Here is a 20,002-nt window from a genome sequence, read left to right as displayed (position 1 = left end):
GATTCAATTTTGTCCCGAGCGAGCGAGTCAACGAAGAACACGCACTTAGGGCGGCGGCGCTGGTGGCTGAGTGAGTGCTTGTGAGGAAAAAAAGAAACGGCGTTTATTGATTAGGCGGATATCGGGGCTGGATTTTTATTTTATTTTCGGCCGTATTGTGCGTATATCGTTGGATTGATCGTGGAAAAAAAGTATATGTGGCTTTTCAAACGAGAAGTATCCGGTGTGGTTCACTCGAGTGATATAGTATAGGGTGTATACCCCTTTATTAGCAGATGTTGCGGTTGTTTTCTCCAGATTACGCCGCGCGATCCATCAAACGCGAGCTTTATTCTATATGCGATATAAGTGTTCCGCCCGCAAACACAAACCTAATATTTGAAATAGTGCGGAGTAGGATCATGCGTCAGAAGGGGAAAGGATAAAAATATGATTGCATTAATAGAGTCACGTGGGCGGCGCGAAATGTGTGAGCTTCCAAGGGGACCCCTTTTCCATGGCACACATGGGATTACGTCAAATTGAGGTTATGCTGTATCTAATCATGTGCGTTCTGAAATTTATTCTCCCGTCTAATTTGCGACTGCGAATTACGTTACGAGATATTTGGCCGACGTGTGATTGGTATACTCGAATACATTTTTGGGTTAGGGGGTTTTATTGCAGTTTTAAGTGTAACTAATGAGGTATTTCACCCAGAAAAGCAAACTCTTGATACAGTTTGTGTAACGACGACAGCCATCTCAATAATTTAATTGGAAATAAACAGAATTGTATTATAGTTATAGAATTTTCGTATTTAAATTTATTCTACAGGTGTCCTCGATATCCCGACCTCGATTGAGTTACGTAACAGTCTATAACACGTGATTATAGAGGACGATTGCGAGTATGCTTTTTGCATTGAATACCCCAATTTCTTAATCATTATTCTCGCTTACTCCACGGCCAATAAAAGAGACTCCCTAGATAAAAAATAACACCTCGAAATTCGCCTCTGTGTCGAGGTATCTCCCGTTAATAAAGTAAGCACCCGACACACCCTCTCTCTCTCTCTCTCTCTCTCTCTCTCTCTCTCTCTCTCTCTCTTCCATCCCCGTCATCTCTCGCATCGACGGCGTGTCAGAGCGAAACCAAGACAACACCCACGCAACGCCGTGAAAAAAAGCAGTCGCAAGACGACAAACAAGCGCGAGAATAAGGCTATCTGGCCGCGCCGCGACGGGCCGATTAATTAGCGAAAGCCCTGGGCCGGAGCAAACGTTGCCACTGCCGCCGTTGCGCGTTAACACTCGGATGATTTCATTACTCGAATCGGGGCCGGCGAAACGACACTCTATTAAATGCCGGGGCGCCAGCTGCCGGCCGCGCGCGAATCTATTTGCATAGTAATGACACCGCGCACCGGCTGCTGTCGCGGCGCAACTGCCAAGCTCTGCTCTGCAGCTGTGTATGTATACGCATATACACATCCGCTTCACAAGCTCCGAGCTTTCGAGTGTTTTATTTTATTCTTTTTTTCTCTTCCGCGCGGGGAGAGGATTTCAGCCGAGGTTAGCGCGTGGGCTTCGGGCTCGGGTGCTCTCTTTTTTTCTTCGAGAAGTGGATTAAACGATTTGCAATGGATGCGCGAGGATATGGGCGAAACATTTTGTAAGACGAAGCGTTTAGTCTTTCCAATCAGGCTGTATTGGGAGGTATACGCGTGGGTTGTATTCTTGGATTTTTTTTCGAGATTGCCTGCGCATCTTGGGGACGATGGAGTTCTCGGGGATGAACTTCGGGAGAAGGAATTCTTCGTTGCGGAACACAATGTCTGTATTGGGAATTCAAATTGTTCCAAATACGACGTTCCAAATTGACAAATCACTGCTCCGTTTTTCATTTCTCTACGATTCCTCAACCGAACCGGAAGCATATTTAGTTACAAGTTTCGACGCATCAGGGAATCGTCGATCCAGAACACTTAACTTTTAAACAGCGTGTATACCACATGGGACATTACAAATCTGCTGGCAGGTATACACAACATCCAACATGTAAACGTCGTAGCATCAGCGCGACATCTAACTCGCTAAATTAAAGGATCAGCGGTCGCGTTGGCAAAACTTGGCGGGGATCTCGCGCAGATGCAGCCCAAGTCGTCGCGTCGGTACCGTATAGTGTGGTATACGAATCGTCCGGATTGCCAGCTCGGCCGAAGTGAATTAACGGCGACGATACGCAGGTTAACTAATAATCCCGACTCCTCCCGGGAGTTCCGGAGAAACTCTCTCGCGACTAGCTCTGCTCCAATCATTATTACTAATTGCATCGGTACTTTGATATTCTCGATATTCAGAGGCTCCGCTAAATCGACTGCTACTGGCGTCGCCGCTTCCGTCGTATAAAACTTTGGCAAACCCCAATGGGATACCTCTCTCGAAAGCTAACCAGAGAGAGAGAGAGAGAGACGGTATAGTTTCTCGGCCTTAACTGACGCTGTTGCCGGAATCGATCCGTGTACGGGCTCTCCTCTATTTCGAGTATTATATCGAGGTGAGCCTCTGTTTATATATCCTCGTTTTATATGGGAATCCCGGCGTTCGATCGAAGACTTTGCGTATAATTTTGCGCAAAATCTGGGTCAGTCTCGCACTGCTAGCAAACGTCAGCCACAAACTGCCGTTTAGTCAGGCCTCTTCTAACGCGGTATTCCTCAACAAACGATCAGTCGTCACGGCAAGTATAAAAGTAGCTAGCCGAGGATAAGCCGTTTATCTCGACACGCCGGGAATAATCCTAATACAAGAATAAAAGCTCCGTGAAAAACGAGCGTTCTCGCGCCCGAGAGACAAGCATCGGCTGCTGAGGATATAGCACTCTCGACGTACGTACCAGTAGGCTATATATAATAGCGGAGGCATCAGTCGATATTCGGCGGTAAGCCGAGACGGAGGAAGCGAGAGCTCCATTAAAAGAATAACAAACTACCTCCTCTCTCCTATCCGTCTGGAGAAGATGCTATTCGCTTATATAGCTATATAGACTTCTCTTCCCTGGAGATATGCTCGCGGTGCTAGCCGTAATGGGGCTTAATTACGGGAGGCCGGATGGAGACATTTACACCTCGCGCCGTTGTGCTGCTAGCTTCTTCGTGGCCTCTTTCGGCCCTCTGTGTGTGTGTAGGTGTACTTACAGCTCGCGCGCGCGCGAGAGCGTTGCCAGGGCAGCGCTGGCACTACTCTTTCAATTATAAGAATCCGGGGAGTTCCGTGACCTCTAATTTCAGCTCGAGACCTTATGGTCCAAGTCGCCTTTATGCAGCCAAGCTGAAAGGCGCGATACTCTCCGCCCTTTGTTCTCCCTCTCCCTCTCTCTCGCACTGCTTTTTTCGACTTGTCTGATGCTCGCGCTTCACGCTCTGTTACTTCTGCGTCTTCTTCCAAGATTTCGAAGGGTGTAGCACTGTTTGCGGGCTGGCTTCTTATGGGATTGACCTAATCAAGTTGTATAGTGTGACGCGCGCTGCTTTATTCTGGGCAGGAAAATATGCTCTGCTTGGGTTTGCGATTTCAGTAAATCTGATCGATATGGTCATCATTGAAGAAGTAATTCACGCATTAATACTACACCCAACTAATAAGATAGCTCAAAGTCGAACTTTCAAAGAATCAAATCGTTCGATCCTCAGAGCAGAAGAGCTTACGCGCGCCGCAAAACAGTCGAACCTAAACTCCGTTAAAATCTATTTCCCATCCAACAGACCTGACATCTCGCAAGTTCTCAGTCTCGGTCGGTTGGATTCTTGTTGCTTCTCTCTCTCTCTCTCTCTCTCTCTCTCTCTCTCTCTCTCTCTCTCTCTCTCTCTCTCTCTCTCTCGCGTCTATGTTTGTGACTGTCTGCAGATCTGGAATGCGAGAGCACGGCGTTACCATAGTAGCACCTGCCTCTCGCGACGGCGACTTTTAGCATTAGATCCTGCGATTTCTTGGAGCAATTCCGAGTGAGAGAGAGAGAGAGAGAGAGAGAGAGAGAGAGAGAGAGAGAGAGAGAGAAAACGGAAGACGATGTTTACCAGAGCTCCGCACGCGTCAAAGAGCGTTCGATATGTTCTGCCGGGGCCGCGCTAATTAGTTTCGCCGTTCAATGCGCGCCGTTGCTCCGCTCCTTTACCTCTTGCTCTAACTCCCCCCCCCCCTCTTTCTTCTCCGCTGCAGTAGTAGCTGTACGCACAGCTTTCTTCGTTGAGGCGATGATGCCACTGCATCAGCCGTCTGTGTCCTCGATTATCAGCGCTGCCTGTATTTTTCTCGAAAAACTGATTCGCATCGGAGCATCAGCCCCCTCCTCTTCGAAGATGGAAAGAAGCCGGAGCTATATGCGCAATATGGCGAAAAAGGAAGGCGAATCCCTCCTTCAGAGGAGAGAAAAATACCCCTTCCACGTCGTCAACATCTAATAATAAATCGTAATAAAGCAGTGGCGCGAATCCCCGGGGCCGTCCATCGCAACAGCAGAGCAGCGGGACAAATGACGCTCGACATCCATCCGATGCTTTTTTCTCGCGCCAGCAGACTCCCCCCCCCCCCCGACACAAACGAACTTTGCAGCTTTATCGCTCGCTTTTTTCGCGCTCGCGTGAGCCTCGGCAAGATTCAATTTCCGGATAGAGAGCGCCGGGCAGGTGTCAGTGCGTAGAGCTGGAAACGGATGATCTCTGCAAGTTAATTTGTAACTTGAGCATTCTCTGCAGCCTCGGCACCTGCGATGGTAGTCACGAGAGAGAGAGATAGAAAGAGTATAGCGTACACAGGCGCGCGAGAGCGCTTGCCTCCCGGGCTTGTTTGTTGCGCTAATACCTAATTAGTCGAGTGGTGGTACAAAGCGTCGCCCTCCGCGCCGTATTTATACACCCTCGCACGCGTGAAAATATTATTCTTCCTCGCTCCGACGATGTGCTATTTTTTTCAAGGCAACGCGTTGCTCGATTTTATTACTCCGTTAAAATCAAAGTCCGATCATCCGCTGGGGTAATAAAAGGCCCGCGCACACTTTCCGTTAATGCATCGCGTAACTCCTCATCAGCATCCATCAAGGCGATACACATACCCACTCGCGCGCGGCTGTTGACCAAGTAATTATATCCTCTTGGAATCCGGGAAAAATATTTACGCCGTAGCGCCGTTAATAAAAGTAGCAGCTCGGTCTCTCGAATCGTAATTTATACAGCGCTGCTGATAATAAAATCCCGTATATATACGTATATTATATCCGCGATATAGAGCCGGGGCGTAAGATTTCGCTAACATAAAAGGACCTCCCTAAGCGTTTCTCGCTGTCGTCGTTCCCGCCCCGCGGAGTGGAATCTCGCCGCGAGCATAATGGACCGGACGTGTCGCGGACTCTCGCCTTTACGAGTCGCCGGCCGTTTAATATCGCGCCTCTATTTCTATGTTTTTCGGGCTCCGCATTGTATACTCCTCTGAAACGGAGAGGAAAAACATCCGCGAGTCATTAATCAGAGATGGTCATTGTATCGTCCTCGTGGCTTTGTACGCGAAAGGCATCGTATAACGGCTGCGTGGAGAGAAGTGCAGGGGACGATTGCTTATTCGGACTGTGTAGCCGGGGGATCGCCGGGCTCTTTGCGCGAGGATGGAAGGGTTTTTATATTTCCACAGAGATGCAAATGCTAAACCTATTCACGCTGGCTTATTTCTCGGGACTTTTGACTTCTTCCATTGCGCTTCTTCGTGGGATTGCGCCAGAGAAGCTATACAGGGTGCGTACGTGTCGTCATTGTTCACGGCTCTCTCTGTGGATTGAATGCGAGTGTACGTATACGCTGGGAACAAACAAATTTAGGGATTGGAGCACACGAGGTGTATCGGATTTTCGACGCTGATGGATGATGGCCCCCTGCGAATGACGTGGCTGCTTCGAGATTATACCCCCTGTATGGCTTTTTAATCCGGTGAAATCGGAGTCGAATTATTTTCGTGGGTATTTTGAAAATTATGATGTATAAATTTACTCGGTATATTTTCCAATTACGCCGTTGTATTATACAACCGCACAAAGATCATATGCGCGCGTATTTATCGGAAAATTGTAATGACGACTTTTCCGTGAATGGATTTATACATTTTGCTTTGTAATTGAGCAAACAGCTTTTTATATGTTTGAACAGCTATGTGTTGCACGCGCACATCCGCATAAATATTCAAATATATACGAGATATTTAAGCCCGTAATTTTGCAGCTCGGCCGATGGGCCGCGCGGCGGAAGAATCATTTTTGCGCAAAAATATTTTTCATCGTATGATTTAATTTCGCGTGTATAAACAAAGCTTAAATTATAAATATTGAGAGCATGCGGTTTATACCGAATAAACATTTCGAAATCATCATTGAAATATAACGACTGATGGTTTTACGATGTATTATTTACAGAGTATGTATTTTAATTTCTTTAAAATAACAAAAAGAGAATACCAAAATCCAAACATTAATAATCTACACGAGCTGAATTTTTTCACAGCCGCATTCAACGCCATAATATCATCGTGATCTCACAGACTATTGGCTCCGCTCTATTCTCCCTCATCGTACTCGTCCCAGAGATATATATCCAACGCAGCGCCAGGGTCTCGGCTAACTCTCTGAAAAGCATTTATCGCTGCTCGCGTGCGAGAGAGATAGCATCGGGTGTATTATTTCATTTTCCGCTGGCGGAGGATGACGACAGACGTGTGTCTCACGCCCGAGTCTCGCGGGACGCTATACTGCCCTCTAACTTCATTTTCGCCCATACCGGACAAAGATTGCACTCGCTGCTCGACTCGATGCCCCTCGCTGGCTCCCGTTTAATCAGATCTCCTCCAAGACTAGCGCCTCGGAAAGCGAATGAAATTTTCTCGTTTATTCCGATCCGGAACGGATAAATCGAATTCTCTCTTATAATGCGAAGAACCGAAAACGCTTTTTCGCTCGGTTTCACGTGCATGTAAACAAGCTCGCGAGCATACAGTCCAAACAAATCATCGAGAGGGAGAGAGATAGAAGCAATAGAAGCAGCGTAATCTCTCCGGGAAGCAAAGATAGAAAGCGAGCTGCACTCAAATAAAAGAAAACCAATTGCCATCGTCAACAAGCTTGACCCGTCTTTCTCGAAGCGAGTCTTTTTCTCTCTCTCTCTCTCTCTCTCTCTCTCTCTCTCTCTCTCTCTCTCTCTCTCTCCTGGGACATATTTATCGTTAAAAACATATTTAGAGGATAATGGCTTTCAAGCGCACTTTAATCCGATTGTCGCGAGGAAAGGATGGGAATCGAGGAAATATATAAGAAGAGCGCGTTATTTATACACACGCACGCGCGCGAGCGCAACCGAGAGGGAAGAAAGGATCGAGTCGATATTTTGTCAGCACTCGGAAAACCCGCTGCTGCTTTTCAGTTGTATGCAATGTACTTTGCTGTATATGGATCTTGCCCTCTCTGTGTGTGTCACGTACGGCCTGAAGAGATACAAGTTCCGCCTACGTGGCGCTGAAAGGTTATAGATGGTATGAAAGAGCTGGACACGCGCAGCTAGACGGGCTGAATGTGTCAGCTAGTTTTTGGCCGATTTACATGTGGGATACGATGTCGGCCATTGAAATTGTTCTGGTCGTTTTTTCTTATAGAGTCAAAAGGCATCGTCGATTGTGTATAATTCCATACCGCGTCGTTGGTTTCGAAGAAACTTACAATTTTCATCAATTTCGATTCAAAATAAACGACGTTATAAGCAGCGCGTGAAATGTCTTACTGGAGTCTCAAGGGATAAGCTCTTTTTCGGATAAACTTAAATGCATTACGCTCTTCGTTGGAAATATGCGAAAAGCCAGATTTGCAGTTTTTCCGTTAGAAATATATCATCCGTCTTTATAGTGCATGTAAAATAAAAAGCGATTAAAATCGTGGAAGAGAAAGAAAATGATTTTTGTTTATAATCATATATTCACAAGTAATAATTGTCCTTATTCCGTTTAAAATAAATTAAAAACAAACTCATATCAACAGCATACAATACCAAACTCACAGTCTCATCATCATCGAGCCCAGCAGCCAATTAATCCCGTAGCGCACATGTAAATCTCTCCCGCAGCATCATCAGTAGCATCTAAAAATAATAGTCCATAGAGAGAAAAAAAAGGAGGAGCATATAGAAATCCACTCGGCCGCGTACTTCTCTTTGCCGCTATACTCCCACAGCGCCGGGCTCAAAGAGAGGCGGAGGCACTCGGGTCGTCTGGCCAAGCGAACGTCCGGTCCTGACTCTCTCCCCGCGTATATACATGTATACATGTATACACCCCGACGGCGACGTTGCCCCGCGGGATGCCAGCAGCGTCCCGCTGACCGTAGCGCAGATTGCTTTTATACTGCGGATTGATTGACAATATACTTAGGTGGACCGACGACTCCCCCCGTTATGGAGCCAATCTCGCTTCTTGTCTCCCGTGCGTGTGTGCGTGTACATATATTCTACGCGTGCGGCGGCCTCTTTTTTTTCTTCGATCTATTATCGACTCGTATGGGATTTTTTCGTTTTTCGGAGGCTTTTTTCGAAGAGAGAATTAGACAAACACGGCAGCCTCGGCGAAGAAGCGTGTAAACAAAAAATAAACGCCAGGCACATATGTGCTCGGTATATGGTATATCGCGATATATTTTCCGGCAGGAAACTCGATTTTTCCAAAATCCTCGATACTCTCTAGTCGACTTTGTAAACAGTTGGGGCCCCGGAGTATATTGATTTGCGCATTTGATTTTACAGCGGCCGAGTTTCAAAAGTCCCGCTCTTTTTTTGAAACCGTGTATGTTTTCGAATACTCGCGCGTACTTTTTTTCGTTGCACCGCGCGACCTCAGCGTTTATACCTATATACGTGCGTGGGCTGAGCTTTTTTATTTGCACTTCTTAAAATGTAAACATTTTCGCGTTTCCACTCGCGGCGCGGAAAAAACATTTTTCAACCATCTCGCGAACTCCTCTGTGCAGTGTATGAAAAATAAATTGGCGAACGAAATAGTCTCGCATTCCACGCGCTGAATCAACCGCGAGTAATCCTCGACACAGTCATAAATTAAAGTCCATCCGGCATCATCGTGTAGTGGAAGGAATCGACGTCGGGGTATTTAAATTGAAAAAAGGGCCTTTCTACGCACACTCGACTGCTAGAAGGGATCCCCTCTCTATACTGACCGTATAACACTATATGCGGATTTCGGCCGCCAAAACTTCACTCCCCCTCATTCTGGGCATTCCTCGTATTCCCTCTGTTTGGCGCATACAATTAAACAAGGCGCAAGTCACTCTTACTTTCTCGTCGTTTATATCGAAGCTCGATCGAGCTTTCGTTCATAATTGATCAATTTTAGCTCGGGATCTTAGCTTAAAGTGGCAATATTGCAGCAGCAGCTCGAGAAAATTCATCGAGCCCGGCCTAGGCTGTTATATATATATATATATATATATATATATATATATATATATATATATATATATATATATATATATATATATATATATATATATATATATATATATATATATATATATATATATATATATATATATATATATATATATATATATATATATATATATATATATATATGCGCAGGCATTCCTACGTTTGCGAACATACCGAGCTGCGTGACGTCGAGGTTTCGGCTCCCTTGATATTTGATGCTTGATACTCTTGAGGCGGCTTGACATACTAATTTACTACACCACAGACATGATCGTGTTTAGAACTATGAAGCCCTATACGTCGCTGTGTATAACGTGTATTGCTTCACTGTATAGCCGCAGAGTAATTGACGCGACGTATATATGTAGCTGTGCTATCATTTCGGCTTATTCTTTCGAGATGTGCAAAAGCACTGCGGAAAAGATGAGGATGTGCGAGAATAGACTTCTGCAGTCGCCGAAATCCTGCCTTACGTATTCCGAGGGCACGACCAGCTGCGAAGTGTCTCGATCCGCATAACTTCTTCTTTTCTCTTTCTTCGGGGATGACGGAAGGCGCGGCCTTTTCGCTGCGGAGATACGTCGTCGGATGTAACGGGATACATAGTGCTCGTGGACGAGCTTAGATGAAGTTGAAGTTTGCACCGTTGCATATGCAACGAATTCGTAAATTTGGAAGTCGTTCCAAATTCAATTGTAAACGCCTTGAATGTGGAAAATAGCATTGGAAAACATGATTGCAACATAAAAAACTATGGACAACCCTCAAATCAACAATAAATAGGGGTTGAAATACTTCAAGACCATTAGCCCATGCCATTTCAGCGTTATTGTCGAATAAAATGTTCATTAATGCAAGTCACTGGATTTTTAAGACAAATTATTGTTTTAATAACTATTTTACACTCCCTTAATAAATTTCGTCAAGATCCGGGGTGAGAAACCCTTTCAAAATGGCGGCCAAAAAACCGTTGCTTTGTGCCATTTCGGCGTTTTTGTCGCATAAAATGTTTATTAATGCGAGTCTGATATGGATGTCTGATATATATTTAAACAAAAATCTGTCATAAAAATCCAGTGACTTGCATTAATGAATATTTTATTCGACAATAATGCTGAAATGGCGTGGGCTAATGGTCTTCCAACCCCTATTTATTGTTGATTTGAGGATTGTTCCATAGTTTTTTATGTTGCAATTATGTTTTCCAATGCTATTTTTCACATTCAAGGCATTTACAATTGAATTTGGAACGACTTCCGAATTTACGAATTCGTTGCATATGCAATGGTGCAAATTTCAACTTCATGAGCTTAGGTGTATTCAAAAATTTTGCAGCAGAGAATACCTCCCATAACGACCTATACTAAAGTGACCCCAAATCATCCGAACATCTGCCGGCAATCATTCAACTCTGCAGCGTAAGACTCGAACCATAATCTCCCAAATTATCGAGGCAACTCTCTATTTGCGGACGTACGCACACTCGCTCAATTACGAGGGACGCGTCCGGCGTTTGTGTATATATATGTATATACCACGCGGGGGCGGCGACGATGACGTTGAGTCGATCGAGACAAGACGAGTGCTCGCCAAAGGATCAATGACGACGACGGCCGAGGATTTGCACGCACGAGCGCTGACGTGTCGCGAATACCCAGCCCCCTGTATGTATGTATATATATATATATATATATATATATATACACACACACACACACCTGCCCTGTGTGCGGTAAAATTGAGATAAATATCGCGGGCACGAGTGAATCGAATGCGAGCAAGGATCAAGTGAGCTTTTGGGCTGCTCGTGGGAAAATTCGTCGCGCTAGATTTTCCACGAATCTTTGGAGACTGTGTGTGGACTTGGAATTGCTTTTCCTTTTTTTTCTTGAGGTTATAGATCGATATAGAGCTTAAAGGTTTATTTTCAGGTGTTTTATATGAAATGCTTGTTTCGATTGATGTGGGATTCAGAGTCTTTAGAGGTTATTAATTCAAAATGTGCGAAAAGAAAGAACCAATCAGATGAGTACGTCTTGTACTAAAAATAATAATCAAAGAAAAGTTTAACAACAAATCCTTAATCCCCTCCAGAATTTGCTCACCATAGCAAACCCTTCTCTGAATGAATCCAGCACATTGTTCGTTGCGATCGATAAAAAGTCAGAGCAACAACCTCTCCTCCTAATTACCATATCCTCGATCGTAGGCTGCTCGCGCCCATTCATCAATATAACCGACGATTTTTCAGCAAAGCCTCCTCCCCGTCCGCGCAAATAATTAACCTGCAGCGGCATTCATAATTTATTCCCGCGAGCATTATAAGAAAAGCTCCCTTAATACCAAAGGCACACACACGTGGCCGGCGAGCTTGCGCTACATTAGTTTAATTAATTTCCCCTCTGGCTACGCGAAGCGAGAGAGAGAGAGAGAGAGAGAGAGAGAGAGAGAGAGAGAGAGAGGAGTAGCCCCATAAAAATGGCACGCGCGTCGCGAAGAAAAGTGCGGTCGGAAACGTCGTTCATTCGGCCAAGATTAAATTTGACAAACTTTTCGAGTGCGGGAGAAGAAGGGGAAAAGTTGCGCAAACACACATACACACAGCAGAGGCGAAGTGTATAAACATACAGCCGATGTTTAAAGGGAAGATATCTCGCCTGAGCGGAGAGGGAGGGCAGTCGTAAATCTGTCGGCAAAGCGCGGCCATTATAAATTGTGATTTTTCGAAGGGCTCAAGTAAGAGGAAGTGTTCCCCGCAGGATGTGAGCTTTCAGAGAATAGCCGCAACGTCGTATATCAGCGAATCGCGAATTTCCAGCTTTGTTGTGTGCTGTGTTTCTTCTCCGCGGATTTTTGTCACGCTCTCGCGCTGCCAAGAACTGTGTGGATATAAGTTTGCTCCTCGCAGGAATTCGTAATGCAATTTTCACGGAGACTCGCTTTAATAAGCTCGAGTGCAAAGTTTTCCTCGGGAAGAATTAAAAATTTTCAAAGTTAATCATAGCTCTTCAACGTTATATAACTAAAAGTGCGTATAAGCCGGCTCCTCCTCTATTTTAAATCCAATATTACCTCTCGCATCGCTACACACACGGATCTAAGTGATTGGGCAAGAGCGATGTTTGTCGAGGCATGCACATCTCCGTCGCGAGAGAGAGAGAGAGAGAGAGAGAGAGAGAGAGAGAGAGAGAGAGAGAGAGAGAGAGAGAGAGAGAGAGGATATAATAAATTACCGCTCAATCAATCAATCCGCTCCCTCGTCGCCTGTTTCCTTCTATACGTGTATACGTGTATCGCACGAGGACGACGACGTCGCCGGCCAACTCCATCGACTGATCCACAAATATTGACGCTCGATACGTCCGGACGCGTATATGGTATTAACGGCTCCTCGTAAAAATCGCTTGATTGTGCGGCCGCTTTTTGCTTCCCCCGCAGCTCTTATTTCGCGCGCGCGCACCGTACTGCAGCGTGCGCTGTGTTTGTATGTGAATTCGAGGCGTGAACACGATAAGTTTAATCTGTGCGGATGATTTTCTTTTTCATTCCGTGTCGCTTGAACATTTTGGGATTTCATTGCTAGATCATAAGTTTTATGATGTTTGTTCTCTCGGTCCACGTCGAAGTTAATTGATTGTTGCGATGATAACGTTTTTTTTTTGAAAAATGCAATTCGCCGAATTAAGCTTTATTTTCGTAACAATTATCGAAGACGCCATTCGATCCAAATCCCAAAAAGATCCAATATAATACGACAGCCACTGCAGGAGAATCCCCTCAATATACCTCATTATCTTCTAGGATTACCTCAGTCCTCACTAATATACACACACACAGCTTCTCTCTCCGAAGTGAGCATCGAAAAAAAGGCCAGCATGACGTCCAGTCTCTCTCAGCAGGCGGCTCAGCATTAAGCTGGACGCGCGCACTCCTGGACATCTTCGCGGTGCGTTCCGCATTAACGGTCGGCGTCAATGCTCGGACACCATTAGTTTGGCAGGCCGGCGACAGGGTGGCCGACACACTTGTGAAATCCAATAGTATCTGATCCGCGATGCATCCATTAGTTAGCGTGTAATACATTACGGAAGGGGAGAGCTGCCCGCGCGCTGTGCTGTGTTGCCCCCGTGTGATGCTCTTAATGTAATGCGAGAATCCTATAGCTTAGGTGCCACTTTGAGCGTCGCGTCGACGCGTCGCTGGACGACGACGACGACGACGACGGCGGCGACGGTGTAATCTTGATAATGGCTGGTAATGAGGCTGACGATAACCGAACTAACGCGGGAGAGACTTGCGCTTCTTCGAAGAAGGCGCGCTTCTCCCTTGATTTGGGAAGGATGTCGCGGTTTGATGAGTTACTGTGAATTTTGAGAAAATAGTAGATTGTGCAACCACCGATGTATTATATTGCTCTATTCTAATGAATAAATTTCGTTTATCTAGGCACGTTATACGCTCGTCGATTCCACAATGAATTGTTGAAGCATTGATGAACGATAAATATTTAATCGCAGTAGCGTTTGCGAATTTATGCTTATACCTCTCGTTTATTTCTGTTGCAGATTTTTCTATTTATACCACTTCACCTTCTACGCTTATCAGTACCGATTCAACGGACAGTACAGTAGCTTAGCCCTCGTGACGTCTTGGCTCTTCATCGAGGTAAGCAATCTCAAAACATCATACTCATATCAATTACATATCAAAGCCCTCGTTAGCAGCTCACTGTGTAACATATCGCTAACTAAGCGTTACGAAACGAACTCGTCCCCTGCCTTATTACACATACATACACGCGCGAGTTACGCGTCCCTGGCAATTTCCCAATCTACGAGTATACATCGCTTCTGTCCTTTCTCTCTCTCTCCCTCATCTCCGCAGCTCCTTTTTCCGGCTGTGTTTCACTGTCAAACACAGGATCGCATGACGAAACAGGCTACTCTCCTCGTCTTCCTTCAGACGAAGCGTGGCCTCTCTCTCCACTGCTGGAAAATGGATTCCCGTTTTTCTTTGTTCCCTCGTTATGACCGGGCTATTATAGGCGGAATGATTTTATCATTTTCTTCTTTTCTCTCTCGCTATCGCTCTCCTTTGTTTTATCGCTCATCTCGTGCCAAGACCTTTCCTCCGCAGGCCGATGTATCGACGAGCTTGCTTTTCTGACGGTTTAGTCTAGGCTTCAATATTATCGGAACAAAAATCGCTTTTTCTCCAATAATTTTTTAACCAAACTCATCGATTTATCAGCTCCGGCGATTTTTCGCGCATATTATAAGCAGGTATCGAGCGACGAGCCCAGCGCGCCATTAAGGGCTAACTAATACATTTACAGAAGACTCGAGACCCCCGGGGCGGTAGACGAGATTTTGATTTTAGCCCCAACCGAACGGCTTTGGGTCAAAATTTGTCGGGCGATGAAACTCGGCAATCATTGCCCTCGGGCCTCTCTGTCTCGCGATTATTATCGCTTCGAAATTACGATCCTGATCCCGTGTATGATGACACTGTAGCTACAGCTTTTTGCATTCGGTTGTGCGGGGAAAAATGAGGAAACGCAGTGATTTCCGCGAATGACGCGCGTTAGGGGGTTGCGATAATGGAGTTATTTTTGGGATGGAAAATTCCACGTTACTATCCAATCATTTTTGCCGATAATCTGATTGTAAAAGAATTTTAATTGATCATGCGATAAATAGATATAGTTTTAAATGCGTACACAATATTATAATCCATTATATGCGAGAGTTGTCCTTCTATCGAAGCGTATCACAGAAACGACACACTTCCAACGCGCGCGTCAGCCTATCGATAAAAAAGTAAAAAAAAAATCACGATCAAAATCTAAAATCCTAATAAAGGAAAATCCAGTTCGCCTCCAACGATCTAATTTATTTTAAAATTTCCCCGATGGTCATCAGCAGCAGCAACAGCGTCGGCGCCATCGGCTCAATTTCTTCCTCGACGCGCTCCTTCTCCCCGTGTCCGTTATTTACTTTATCCCCGGCTGCTGCTGCGTCACACACAGCCCCATCATCGACTCTGCTGCGGCTAGGCAATGCAGGATCCAATAGGAAAATAGGAAAAAACGAGCGAAGACATAGAACAAATTTGGCGAATTTCCATATAAATTTGCTGGCCGCGATAGAACGAGAGAGAGAGAGAGAGAGAGAGAGAGAGAGAGAGAGAGAGCCGGCCACCACCGCGACACACACGCCCGACAAACTTGCAATCAAACTACCCCTACCACCTCATTCGTCGCTCGCTCACCCCTTCTCTTTTCGATGCGGTCGCCCTTTCCATGCTCTCGCATCGTGTTTTACTTGTGCTGCTGCTGCTGCTGCTCTCGATGACGAGCCCACTCTTTCCGCCGATGCTTTGTGGATTTTTCAAAATTTCACGCGCAATTTTACTCTTTATTGGCCCCGGCCGCGCGCGCCTCGATGCTTCGAGTGTTTAATGGCAGCGTGTTCCCGGCTGATGGAAGATTTTTGCTTTAATGAGCGCCGCCCCGCTGTTATACATGCGCGCTTGCTCGAGTCCACACGCGGAAAAAGAGATGCGCGTGTATGTGCTGGTCGGGGTTAATGTATCCGCGCGCGGCTTATCGATTTACGTATTCGGCGCGTCGTGTTTTAGTTGGGTTAAAAATCCTTCGAAAATGCGTTTACGCTAAAAATATCGATTATACAAGCCGGGCATAATCAAACCAGCAAATTTTCATCTCTTTTCGCGCGCCTTACGTGCGGTGCGGATATGGGCGATTTTAACAAGAAAAGTGATCCGTACTAATGTTAACCCTCCGACATACGCCGCGCATCTCTCTCGCTGTATATGTATGGTGTCCCGCAGGGGCGGAAGGACAGGTCGAATGCTGGATCCGATTTCGCGAGTCGAGCGTGAGATTTATGAAGTTTCCAGTTTCTCTGCGGTTCTCGCTTGTCAATTTAATTTCATATGGCTCTCGCTCTTGCAGCACAGCCGAGCGATTGGCTTTCCCTCGCGCTGCTGTATTCATCGGTATACATTCAATTATCCTTTAGGAGAATGTCTGCAGCGTGTGTATGAAATATTTTCCACGCCTCTCTCGGGTCGAAAATTGAGAGCTGCGAAACTGCTCGCTGGATGGAGAGCAATTATTAGGTGGGATGTATAACGTATGATCTTTAAAGAGATGTGCATCATGAGCGTTAGTTATTTTTGTGTACCTCAAAATAATTAATAGTCAGATTATCGTCGTTTATTTTTTAAAACATGTCAGCTCTTATTAGCTACACTGGTTCAACGAAAAAGCTAGCGAGTGTCAGACTACTTTATTTAAATTGTCCAAACGCGTCTGTTTCAGCATTCGATGCTCTACTTTTTCCACCACTACGAGCTGCCGATGATCCTGCAGCAGGCTCAGCTCCAGCAGCTACTCTATCGCAACCACGCTCAACAACAGCAGCAGCAGCAACAACAACATCAACAACAACAGCAGCAACAGCAGCAACAGCAACCACAGCCACAGCAGCCCAGCAACACCTCGACGAGTACAGCGGCTGCGAGCAGCGCTGGTAGCACAGGAACGACGTCCACGGCTCCGATGTCCACAACTTCGGCCCAGGAGCAGCGACAACCGGACCAGCGGACGCAGCACGACTACATCAGCGACCTGTCTCGTATAGAGAATCTCAGCGACATGCATTACACTGAATTAGCGCGACTGATGGCCAACGTCGATTTGGAGATCCGTGATCAACATCCCGAGGCGACGACGAACCGTAAGTTTGGGCTTTTCTCATTATAACGATCTAATTCTGTTCATCCGATTGGCTGCTCAATTTCCTGCGAAAACGAGAAATAAAAACCGAGAAAATGTCACAAAAAGAAAGCGCGATGCGTATCCGAAGCTTCTAGAACATTCAAACCGCGCACAAAGCTTCCGATTGAGTCAAGCAAAGCTGCTCGCAATTATCATCGTCGCGCCGCTGCACGACCGAGTCGACCGCGCGCGGCTGTAACGCGAGAAACGAAATTCAAAGCCGCGAGCGGTAAACGAGCGTCACAGACTGTGTAACGCTCTTTCCCTCTATCTCTGATAATAGCGCGCGATGCGGTTTACAGCCAAAATAAGAGCTCTGCTGCTGCTGTTGCTGCTGTGGACATTTGCGGTTTCCGTCTTTCGCACGAGTCAATGATGCGGTACAGTCGGAGTGCGGTGCTTTCTATAACGCGAGAATCGCCGAACAATTTTGTGGTCGCTGTACGAGAGAATCCGCGAAAAATATTCGGTTGATTGGATTACTTGAAAACAGCTTGCATTCAGAAATGTTAATCCTATAGAAAAAGAAAAAATGGCTCTAATGTTAATTTTTCAGTAAGCTTTCGAACGCTCAAACCGAATGTTTTTCGTGGATTTCCTCATATACGAAAAAAATAACTAGAGAGACAAATCGGAAAATAGGAGAGAGGTCAATCACACCAAAGCGAACCACTCGAAAATTGCTCGTTTTCCCCGCCGATTTTCCATCGTTCGGCTCGCGGTTTGCGCAGTTAGTCATCATCGGCGGAAAAGAAATCTTATTTACGACGCCGATGGAAAGCGTCGCGATCGAATCCGGCGCGCGATGACAAACCGAAATAAATTTTCCAGCTAGTTTTATGTCGTTACGAATTTGACGTGGTTGTTACAAACGCACCGACTCTGCGTATACATATGTATTAGCTTATCCCCCTCGAACGATAGTTAAATTGATGCAATATGCGCCAGCTAGAAATGCTATAGTGTTATTGGAACCGGCGTAAATTTCATATTGTGCAATTGACATGATTTTCGTGCGCCGCTTTGACAATCTAATTACAATCGTTAATTTCGCGCAGTAATTACACGAGCATTTCGATGCTATTTATCGTCCGTATAGTTTGGAAATACCGCGTATAAATTGAAGTCGAACGAATTTGAAATACGTCAACAGTTCTAATGCGTAGAACGATATTAACAAAGGCCGTGTCCGACAATACACGGATATTACTACTGATTTTTTTCTCTTCATGTTTCAGCCTCGACAACCGAATCGACGGTGTCGTCGTCCGAGTCGACGACCAGCGCCGATTCAACGTCTACTGCGAAAACCACGACGACGGCGGCCTCCGTCACGAGCAGCAGCAGCAGCAGCCATGCCGCCGTAGCGACCGGAGGCGCCGAGTCGTCTTCTCTGAGCGAAGCCTCTTCCAACGAGAGCTTCGAGGTGATCGAGTCTGCTGAGGCGACGACGACTTCGGCTGTAGCCGACGACGATGCCGAGAAGAGCAGCGTCAGTCGGCAAACCGACTGCTAAAGGCGGCCGGAATAACAAGGACAACAAAGAAGCGGCGCATGCGCTGCGTTTTAAGGAACCATTATTTTCTTTGTCGACGAGAAGGGAAGCGAGAGAAAGAGAGAATTAGGAGCGTCGACCACAGGACTGTTCGACTTTCCGAAACGCGCGAGTAGCCGACGCGGCAGGATTGTTAACTTGCATGGCGAGTTATAGACGCGTGCGAGTATACTCATCGCGGCGGAAACTGATTATAATCTTGATTCTCTCGAGCAATGTGTATAATTTTTAAGGCGTTTCTTCGTATTTCTTTTGTTTCCCCCCACTAGTTGAGCCCTACCCTTTCATTCTTTTCTCGTTTCCTTTATTTTTTTATTATTTAAACGATGCGAGATAGAGTTATAGAGACAGCAAGAGAGTGAGAGACAAGGAGAGATGGAGAAATGATGAATGAAGAGAGAAACAGGACCGAGACGTGTATACAACTCTTTTGTATAGGCGAGGAGGAGATGTAGCACTCACGAGCGCTAATTGTTATTTATTGATTTCTTTTGTAAGTGGTTTTTTTCAATTATATATATATAGCGCAGAAAGCATAATCCCTTTTTTCTATTATTAATTGATCTCGGTTAAGACTTTGATGAGAACTTGTAAACTAATAAAAAAAAAACTTGATATACTGTACAGCGAAGCATAAGAAAAACGTCTAGTTGGATTTTATTTTGAAAGAAAGGGAGACAGAGAGAAAGAGCGAGAAAGGAAGCTTTACTTTTTCCGTTTTCTCGTAACTAAAAACTATTGTGAGTGAATGCACAGAATTTTGAATAAAAATAATGAGCTAATTGTCATCGCTCTTCTTTCATTCATTAATCCATTCACCTATTGTCCTTTCATTGCAGTACACCATCCGATCAGCAGGTGAGTGTAGATTTCCTTAAAAAAGGAAACAGGCATCTACAAGAAATATCGTGAAAAATACAACCTCGGACGGATGAAACTCTCGGCGAAACACGAAGATTATGTGCATTTTCATGCGAATGAGAGAGAACGAAAAAAAACTCGACAACGTATTTCAAGATTAAGAAAAGAATTCCAGCGGAGCAAAATTAGAAATCGATGGCGCACTCGCTCATTCGAAGTCAGCCTCGAAAGAGTGAAAATCGGCGGAACTAGAAAAGTAAACCTCCCCTGCCAGGATGGATGG

At 45.5% G+C, this 20,002-nt stretch overlaps 1 protein-coding gene across 9 annotated transcripts in view; it reads left to right on the top strand.

The window, feature by feature from the left end:
- LOC100122484 (membralin) overlaps positions 1 to 19,646 on the top strand; it is a 51,444-nt gene extending 31,798 nt beyond the window's left edge. For all 9 annotated transcript variants that reach the window (XM_032600621.1, XM_032600622.1, XM_031932783.2 and 6 more), the window contains exons 11-13: positions 14,065 to 14,164; positions 16,845 to 17,262; positions 18,542 to 19,646. In XM_032600621.1, coding sequence (XP_032456512.1) covers positions 14,065 to 14,164; positions 16,845 to 17,262; positions 18,542 to 18,819 — 796 coding nt within the window. In that variant the 3' untranslated portion in view covers positions 18,820 to 19,646. The remainder of the gene's footprint in view (positions 1 to 14,064; positions 14,165 to 16,844; positions 17,263 to 18,541) is intronic.
- Positions 19,647 to 20,002: the final 356 nt, after the last annotated feature.

This window comes from Nasonia vitripennis, chromosome 5 (assembly GCF_009193385.2).
Source record: "Nasonia vitripennis strain AsymCx chromosome 5, Nvit_psr_1.1, whole genome shotgun sequence".
In the NCBI taxonomy this organism is placed as follows: domain Eukaryota; kingdom Metazoa; phylum Arthropoda; class Insecta; order Hymenoptera; family Pteromalidae; genus Nasonia; species Nasonia vitripennis.
This window is presented reverse-complemented; position numbering and strand designations above follow the sequence as displayed.